Raw genomic sequence first — 10020 nt, forward strand, 5'->3', positions numbered from 1 at the left:
CCTCTAGTGTAGTCTTATCCTGTAAGTATCTTCAGAGTTCCGCGCTGCTTGTCATTCATTTTGTTCCCTCAAACACTTTGCAACCTTTGCAACTGTCTGAAGAAAGAAGGGAAAAATGGGTCTGAAAATTAGAGATTTCTGAAGGCTATTAAGAGGTTTCTTACCATTCTTTGTTGTTGAAACAAGTCATGTAACGGTGTCACTGGCCACCAGCTAATGGCAGCATGGTTGTAAGCCAGGAAAAGGAAAATAGTTCAGTGCAAGTGAACAATAAATGATGGTATTTGGGATCCTCAGTCTGAACAGCCTAATATGATTGCGTGCCCTCTACGGCTGTCTGGCCCACCCTCGGTCCTGTACAAACTATGCTGCATTCAACATGTTTCCTTACGATTGGGTGTGTCTGGGGCTATGTAAATGGCTGCTTATTAGTAGGGAAACCTCAGGTCTGTTTTCAGTTTATACCCCATCCAAAACTTAACATCAGTGGACAAGGAAATGGATTCTCTCTCCTGCATGGAAATACAGACTAAGCTGTTTAACAGTAATATTAATTTCCTTTAATAGCAGAGGTTATAGTCAAATAGTAGAGAGTAAACAACTTAAAGGTTAGGTTTGCTTAGCTGGACAAGACACATCTCTTGCATGTTTGAAATTGAATTACCTAAGCTTTGCCTGTTATGGATCCAGCTATGTTAGGAAAGGAAAGTTGAAGCCAGCAGCATCTCAGAGACAAGATGTTAAGCCTACCACATATAGATTTTGCACCTTATGATTCAGGTAGTTGTAGTGAAGCAATGACCTGCATTAAGCAGGGAAATAAGTGACTTAGAGAAGTGTGTGATTTTCAAGTTGGCCAGTAAACTGGTCTTCTTCCTTCAGAAGATACAGGAGCCTCATGACTACAGCAGCCAGGAATCAAAAAAGGGTCTAGCTCTGCCTTGCTACTGCTCTGCCTGTTTTCATCGATATGGGAGATGCTCCGAAATCCCTAAGGGGACAGACTGCAGAGTCCCCACAACAAAGCCACCTGCTGCAGCGACTAATAACCACCTTCTCTCTGTCCCTTTCTTACTGCTTGTCCCAACATCCCTGCCCTTTCCTCCATCTTGCAACATTTCCCTCCTTTCCAGGGAGGTTTGTCCCTCTCCCAGCTGCCTTACTGATACTTTGCCACCCAAGAGGTTCAGAGGCTGGAAGATGAAAGGAAGAGAAAGCAGCACATGGTGCGGAAAGAGGGCAGTGCAGCAAGGGTAGTGTCAGCTCAATCCCTACTCTGCTACTGCCCTGAGTATATCTTCTAATTATTTCTCCTTACAGGAGAAAGTAATTCTCGTAATAAGAAAAAGAGCTGACCTTTTTGAAATTAGGTTCGTTGGTTTTGGTTTTTTTAAACATAGTCTGTGGAAGAAATTATTATGATCAAAATATATTATAACTGTATGAAAATGTTTATATATACAAGCAAAAGGAAGAGATTCAAACTGGAAAATAAAACCGGGTTTGAATGTAGCGTGCTGGCTCTTTTAGAACAGGTGTTGTAGTCTGCACTTAGCTTTAGGCATCACATTTCACCCCATTCGGGATGCATTTCTCTGCAGGATCGCTATTCGGCCATTAAAGAGAGAGAAAGACCCTCCTGCAGAGGATGATTCAGATCACCGAAGCCAAGCTCCTGCTCTGAATTATCCTTGAATAGTCTGTGGCTCTGCATGTACTCTGTTCAAAGTTGGGGATGATTACCCTTCTAATGTAGGAACCTGAGTTACATGCATAAAGGCAGCTGGTGTGACTGCCCTCCAAGAGTTGTATTACGGTCCTGTTATGATGCTTTCCATATTCTAGGCTATCTTAAGAAATTAGAAAGAACTGGTTCTCTGTGGGAAGAGTCATTTAGCCACCAGACGCACATTAAAAGTGTACTTTCTTATCATGCCTTCATAAGCACAACTTTAGCAAATATGATTATGAATGCAGCAGTACTTGAATTCCAAGTCTTCCTATTTCATTCCACAATAATGAATTAATTTTCAACAGATAAATACTTCCATTTTTGAGCAAATATTTACTATTTCCAAGTCAAACATGAAGCTGGTCTTTTTTTTTCCCAAATCAATTTGTATAATATTTGTGTGGATGCTTTTATATCGGCTGATACAGAAATAGGTTAGAAAGAAACAGATAAAGTGTGTGCAACATGAGAAAAGTCTTGTGCAATGCTCTGACTCAAAATGCAGAGTTTCTTGCAGATTTACTCTCTATTCTTATTTTTTCTTCATTAACAAAACAGTTTGGCATGACTAGATTTTCCTCCTCCTTTCTCTGCCGTTCAAAGTATTAAGTGTCTTCCTTCCTCACCTTCCCCACAAAGTGAAGAAGCAGTTTGTGTTCAGGTCTGTTTTAAGTCTCTGAACCTGCACATCAAATAAACCAAACTAGTTCCTCAGTGCATGAAAGATGGAGGAGAAATTGTTAATAAAGCTCTTATTGACTCAAAGTGGCTTCAACGTAACAGGAACCCCAACAGTTTATTCCATTTTATATATGGAGGCATATGCAAGGCTTTTTCTGTGCTGTCACTATCAAATGATGGTGATGATACTGGTGTAAAGGAAAAAGGTTCAAATCAAAAGATTTACATTACTTAACACAAAAAGAGCTTTACCATTTAAACATGAAACATTCTCCATAAATATTAAACATAGACTTTCCTTTGTTTGTTAAACCAGCAAGAAAGTTCAATAAAAACCCTTACTCTGTCCCTGAGAGTTGGCTCCCATACTGCCAGTGACACAAATGACAGCCTAAGCCAGCAGGTGTTCAGAAATGCTTATTGTAATATAAACTTTAGAGACTCACAGTGGAGCTCACTTAAAAGACAAGACCATTTTCATTACTTTGTCAGCAACTTTCCTTATTTCCCACTGCAGTCATGGAAGCTGTTCAGCATTGCTGGAGTTTTTTCTCCCTTGCAACTGAATCTTGGCATACGCAGGGAAACATTTTGGTGGAATATTTCAGTATTTGAAAGGCTTTGTTCTCACTGTGTATATGCACCTTTTGTTTTCTGTGAATGTTCAGCTCCTGAGACTTACTGGCATGAACATTCACTGAAAATGAATTTCAAAGATGTATGCGCATGTCACCATGGAAACTGAAAGCTGAACTGAAACAGAAGACCTGCTGCTGGGATGATTGTGTGCTTTATCCAGTTTGGGCATGGAAGCAGTGAAGCAGTGCCATGTGAATTATCTGAATAGTCACAGAGCAACTGCAGTGGTTGTGATTGGCAGAAACTTCTTTGCCATTGATCTGGTGAGGGTAAGAATACCTCATGACTGTGAAATGATCTTAAATTACAGCAGCTGAAAGAAGTATAATTTGCTTGTGCACATGCTATTAATAGAAAAGAAAGCTAAACTGGACATTTTTTTTTTTTTTGCCCTTAATTATTTGCTCGACTCGATCTCTGCCTTCAATCCTCTCTCTTCACTTGTTGATAAGTTAATCCTTTGCCTGTGACCTCACAAGTCAATGACTGGTGAGAACACGCACTTGGCTTTACAACTTCAAGATTATGTTTGAGAATTGTGAAAGGGAAAACATTCATTTACTGCTGGTGGAAGGTAACATTTTCTTTTTAATTTACGTCTAGTATGGTGGATGAGAAGCTAGTTGTTCCACTTTGCAAGATGTTATTATGCACTATGGAAACAAAAGCTGCAGTGAGCCAAAATTTTCATCTTTTTCTGGATGACATCTTTTTTAGATGACAGTCACATGTTCTGTGGAAGTCATCATAAGGTTAGACTCTTCACAAAGATCTGTAATAGATAAACAGACTGTAGGTTTGTAAGAATATTCCCTATTTGGTAAATGGAACCTGTGTAATTAGTCGATATCTACCATATAATTCCTAAAGTAGGACAGTTTTTTTGACTTAACATAATATATTGCTCTTTGCAGTTCCTTTAATTCATAATTTCCATCAATCCATGCATATACTGCATTCCCCAGGTCTAGCAAAATTTTCTGTAAGTGTAGGACTTAATTCCTACAAACCTTTGTAGTTTTTGACTTTTTTTGTCAGAGAAGCCATATAGTAATTTACTCGGCATCTTAGTTCTGTAGTGGAAAATTTCTTCTGTGTTGAAGTGCTTTCTGTTTTCATTCCAGCTAGGTGAAGTGATAGGAAAAGCTCCCAAATTTTTATTTACTTCTCCCCGCGCCCACCCCCCCCCCCCCCTTCTTCGGGGAAGCAATAGCCTATACTGTGCGGCCCTTACGTCACCTCAGAGAAGTGGGTGAAAGAAGAAATAAAATGGGAAATGTACCCACCTTTCATGAAAAGGCACCTTTAAGCCTGGCTGTATGGTACATGCTTTCTCACAGGCTTCAGTATTTACCAGAGGGGCCACAAAACAGGGGCTGTCACAAAAGGTCTTGGAGTCAGGCACACCATAGGTACAACAGAAGAGTGATTACTCCCTTCTCATCAAAAGGAGAAATTCATCATTTGGCATCCAGTTAATTGTTACAACACTTTCTACCCTTCAGGTCCTTTTCTGAGCTAGTTTTAAAGACACAATACATATAAGTTTCAGATTGCACAAAATCCAAATACTGCTAATTCCTGGGAATAATTTTTATTTTTTCCTATTCTTTAGGGTTTGATTTATTCATAACTGTTTTGAGAAATTCATGCAGTACAGTTTTGCTGTTATTGTCTGTTAAAGGTTTTCCCTCCTTTCCTTTTATTGGCCCCATTTCTCCCACACACAAATCCACAAAGCCACAGATGCTCAATTACAATGATGTCAGTCTTGCTACATGCTCCAGCTGTTTGGTAGGTACATTTATAAAGTTGAGCCTTTTACATTATGCCATAAATGTATATTTCATGTATAAACATAAAGCTAACATATTGCAGATCACCCTAAGTGTAATTTTAATGGAGGTTCAGTAAGTTTAAAAAATACTGAAAAGTGTTTAATCTTTCCGTTGGCAACATTTTTATATTAAGTTTTCCAAATTTTTTTTTCTGAAGCTAGGTTTGAATATTCCCTGCCCCCTCCGCTATTTCATCTTCTGTGATCTTTGGAAAAAGCAGGGAGTTATTTTAGTAAGACAATATGTATTTTAAATAAAGATGTCTGAGGAAAAGTATGTTTCTCTCCACATCTTCTTGGTGCTCAAACCCTCACTTAACGTTCTGTACATTTACCAGCATACCACACTGAAAAACACCTAATTCCTGGAATTGCCATTTTTCGATGATATTCGATATGGCAGATAATCTGTTGATACCATATACAAATTCTGACAGATTGTTTTAAAAAATTTTCAAGAATCGGGTATGAGCCATAAAGCCTTTCTTTGTGTTGTGTCCTGAATTTCAAAGAAAAGGCTAAACAGTGCCTATTTGGCTCTGCCTCCTCCCCCTTTTCTCTTTGGTATGTGCTTAGGAGTTTGGCTCATTGTAACTATGTGGATCATTGAATAGTGCCCACAGGATCCTTCCCTGGTCTCCCCTGGGTGCTTTCCTTCTTACAAGTAATGTCTTTATTTCTCACTCTCCTTTTGAGTTGCCTACTTTGTCTTAATTTGAATGTGGTGCTGAGTTATCACCATATTTGTACCATATAGTCGTCATTATTCTAAAATAAATCTCCTCACTTAGGAAGATTTTGAGGCTTAATCTCTGTTTTGTTGGCTCAGTAATAAAACGACTCCCAAGAGGACAGATGAAAGCTGAGATCTTTCCCAGTAGTTCAAGTTGCTTCAAGCAAGAGCCAGAGCGAATAAAGGCCCTAATGTGATTGTAGAGGCTAAAGTTTGGGACCGAGAGTTATCACTACGTGGCTGCAGAAGAACCTTCGTTATTTTTCGCAGATCGGTTTCATGTGTACTTAAAAATTCCAGATCATAAATACATAGCTAGGTATTCATAATAGAGCAGAGATTCAGGACTGAAATCTGAAAAAGAAAAAAAATGTGATAAACTCCTTGGTAATTCACTTGTGTCTCAGTCTTCACTTTAATGTGTTGGCAGTATAAGCCTATCCATTCTGCTTCACTTGTGAAAGTTTCAGCATCATGTACATCTCAGATGGACAACCATATTCTGTGAACTGAGGGAGGCATTGTCCAAGGCCCTCTACTTCTACAAGGTGTGGAGATATAGTATGATATATAAAGTCAATGATATTTGTGACTATAATACAGGTGTTGTTGACAAGTTCAAAAAGTCCTAACAAAACCTGTTGCTCAGAAATACAGATGATGTCACCATTATTTGATTTCTTTTTAATTTGCAGGTCTTTTGTTATCCAGCAAATCCCAAGCAGCAATCTCTTCATGGTGGTAGTAGATAATGAATGCTTCTGTGATTCTGTCCCACCAATTACCATGGCACCTATAGAAATAAGGTATATCCTTTTATTTGCAAAGTTGTCAGAAGGAGATTCAAGATCCAAATGTTGAAAAATTTCTTATTATGTAAAACTTGCAACATGACTTAAGAATGCATTGTTACCAATTATAAAGTGCTGGGGCTGTTTGAAACTAAGCCAGCTGAGAATGCATTCTTACTTATTTTCAAGGAGAATTCACTTTTTTTTTTTTTTTTTTTGAACAGCCAGTACAAATTAAGCAAACACACTTATGTGCATCTTTAAATATGATAAGGTCATGGTCACCTTTAGATAGCTGAACACCTTTCAGATTAGGCCCTAAGTATGTGATTTCCTTATAAAAATGGAGCTCCTGATATTGGAACTTGTAAAACTTAGAATATAGATAACTTTTTATTTTAGGGTTGGACTGGAGTACTGAAATATTTCAGAATCCTACTTTCCAAAAATATAAAAATGCAGTAAAATAAATATATCACTTGATTTTTAGTTGTCCCACATTTTATTTTGTGCTCCTCTGTAGTTCAGGATTTGTTTTCTCACATAAGTTGGAATTTATCAAAACTAGCCTGCAGTGTGCTTTTAATGCAGACTTATTATGGAAAGACCGGTCAGCAGTGTAAGTGCAAATGATGTTCTCTAAACTACAGATCACTGAGGAGAAAGCAGTAGAATTACCTTCTACCTTTTTTTGTGTTGACCACACATATCACCTTGGGTTTCTTATGGAGGGGAGGGAAGGAGCTGAAAGATTTTCATTATATTCATTTCAAAACACTCACATAAAAATGCAATGCTCAGAATATCTCTCCTTAACTACCTTGCACATAATGAATCCCTTAAATGTGAACGTTTAAAATCTCAGAAGATAAGACGACGCCCAGAATCTTGTCATGGATTTCACCCTGAAGTAAGTTTCTATCTACTTTTCCTTTCTTTTGGACTCTGGTAGATGTTTTATTTCTTATAAAAAAAAAAAAAAAAATTACGAAAAGTATCTTCTAAGATGAAACATCAGGAAATATCCTGAACACTCAGAACACAGTAGTAAGGGAAGTTGACACTGTAAGTGCTGCAGATCTTTTTAGTACTCTTGTAGACAATGTCTCAACTTGCTGCTTTTGTAGACTGTTTTGTATCATATAAGAGAACGTGGTAGGATGTGAGCACAAACTGGCAGCCAGGAATATCTGAGAACCTACTCTGGCTCAAGCACTGACCACAAGATTCCTCATTAGAGATGGTTGGGAACTTTGTGCTGTTAATGTTTTTTTCAGTAACTAGTTTCAGAATCTCAACTGTCATGCTATAGTTTACACATAAATATATCACTTGATTTTTAGTTGCCACACTTTTTATTTTGCGCTTCTCTATAGTTCAGGATTTGTTTTCTCACATAAATTGGAATTTATCAAAATTAGTCTGCACAGTGCTGTTATGTTTACAGATAATATTGCTTGGGAGGGATCACTGCACTTATTTACTGCTCTGTGTTCTGCATAGTACTCTTATTTGTATAGTGCCACAGAGATCTGATAGAGACCGGGATGTGATTACAGTGGCTTGTACAGCATATGTTCATAGACATCCATTTTACTCTGGAGTAACTTTATTTCATGCCTTCGATGGTGTAATGCAATGTAGAATGAGATCTAAAATATGGCATGGAGGGGACTGTGTAATGCTTGTTGATCATGCTCACTTTCAGTCTACAGTATAAACTTGTTCAAATGAAAATGTGTACCTGTATTACTTCCCGAGTGTATTTAGTTCATGGGTTTTGTTGTTTGTACCAATCCTCTTCTGCCTATGTAGTTTGGTAATTAATCATGTATCATAATTGAGTGTAATGGCTTGTATTTATTTTCCTTTTTTTTTTTCTTTAGGAAAATGCAAGAGAATGTGGTGGTGTCTCAGGCCTTAGTGCTAAACCTCCTCTTGTTCTTCTTCCTCTGCTGTTGGCGATTTTCTCAAGGTGACATTGACTGATGTGTTCAATTGGCATGCTAATACATGGATAAACTGTGAACTGGGAAATGGTGCAACATAGAGGACATGAAATATAGTCAGAGCATCAGCATTTCATGATTTTAAACTGTTGGTGATGTAAATTCTTAAAGATATGTTGAAAAAAGATTTATCTTTTTACTTTGCAAGTCATGCAGATGTGAATTTGGCATATGGTAGTCATGATTCATCAAAAAAGGACTTGGTAGATAGAGGTGACCATTGCTTTGTCCCATTGAAAACAATTTAAACTGTGTACTTTTTTCAATAAAGTATATTAAAATCACAGTTTCAGAGTGTATTTTAAGTATGATAATATATTTGTTCCATTAATTAATGATGAGAAGAGAATAAAACAAATGGAAGATATTTTATTACGCTTTTAGCCTATTTCTGAAAAAAATCAGAGAAGAAAATGTGGAGTTAGCTTTTATAATAAGGCAGAATAGCTTTTATTAACAAGTCAAGGGAACACACGTGCATGTATGGAGCTGAGCAGGTAATACACTGTGCTGATTTATAGTGAAGGTTTTGTTTCTGGAAATAGCTATAAAACATCTCAGCCACATTTAGAAAGTGAGCCAAAGCCTGATTAAAGCCTTTTCCCTAACTTGGGCAAGCTTTAGATCAAATTGGTTGATTTGGTCGCAGATGGCAAAAATAAATACTTTTCACCTGTTACAATTTGTGGGGAAGATATGTAAAATAACCTATATAAAGGGATGATACTGTTCTGTCAATGTTCTGCCCTGTAGACGTCACACCAGCTAGGAGAAGCTTGTTATGAGGAAATTCGTAAGCAGAGAAAGTTTGAATTACAACACATCTGCGTCAGCAGAACTCATTATGGTTTTCACTGAGAATTCATTGAGGCTCACCCTCAGTGGGCAAAGATCAAGACCAATATTTTTTTATTCTAGACCTTACATTCTTCTTTGTAAGGGAAATGAGAAGATAAAGAAAATAAGATTTCTGAGTCTTTTAAAACCCTATACAAAGAGGGATATTTATCCTACCTTTAGTATAATGAGTATATTCCTCTTGTAATTGGTAGTAAAGTCCCTGTTGTGGATATGTTTGCTGAAGATCTTGATCTTTGAAGTACGTTAATCTCTCAGTTTATCTTTGGAGTTTTATATGAAGTAGAATGCTATCAAGAGAGTAACGTGACCTTCTAACAATATCATACATTAGATGCAAAATAAAATGCCACTGTTCTAAATCTGGTGCTTGAAAATTGCAGTTTCCTGATTGGGAGTGAGTATGCTTTTAGCATTAGATAAACGCTAAGCAGATTTGCTATGTATCTTAGGCGAGAATAGGGACCTAAGCCACTGAGAGGGGCTTTGTTTTAAGCAATACTATCCAGCTTCTAAGAGGAAGAACTAGTAAAGTGTAATTTCCACTTCAATGCTTTAACGGGTTCAAATGCACTGGTACTTCCTCTGGTACTGAAACCGTACAGATCTTTGTCTGGACTCATAATTTTCTTTTCCTCACCTTTTTTTGGTTAGGAGTGTTTTCCTACAGACTTCTCTGTCCTTCCCTTTTGGTCTCAAAATCAGTCACCATGGGAATAATTTTCCAGCTGACATTCAGT

General features: G+C 37.5%; 1 protein-coding gene across 3 annotated transcripts in view; it reads left to right on the forward strand.

Moving 5' to 3' along the window:
• CACNA2D3 (calcium voltage-gated channel auxiliary subunit alpha2delta 3) overlaps positions 1-8708 on the forward strand; it is a 478462-nt gene extending 469754 nt beyond the window's left edge. For all 3 annotated transcript variants that reach the window (XM_052777209.1, XM_052777207.1, XM_052777206.1), the window contains 3 exons: positions 6318-6430; positions 7241-7323; positions 8300-8708. In XM_052777209.1, the coding sequence (XP_052633169.1) occupies positions 6318-6430; positions 7241-7323; positions 8300-8392 (289 nt within the window). In that variant the 3' untranslated portion in view covers positions 8393-8708. The remainder of the gene's footprint in view (positions 1-6317; positions 6431-7240; positions 7324-8299) is intronic.
• Positions 8709-10020: the final 1312 nt, after the last annotated feature.

Source organism: Harpia harpyja, chromosome Z (genome assembly GCF_026419915.1).
Source record: "Harpia harpyja isolate bHarHar1 chromosome Z, bHarHar1 primary haplotype, whole genome shotgun sequence".
Classification (NCBI taxonomy): Eukaryota; Metazoa; Chordata; class Aves; order Accipitriformes; family Accipitridae; genus Harpia; species Harpia harpyja.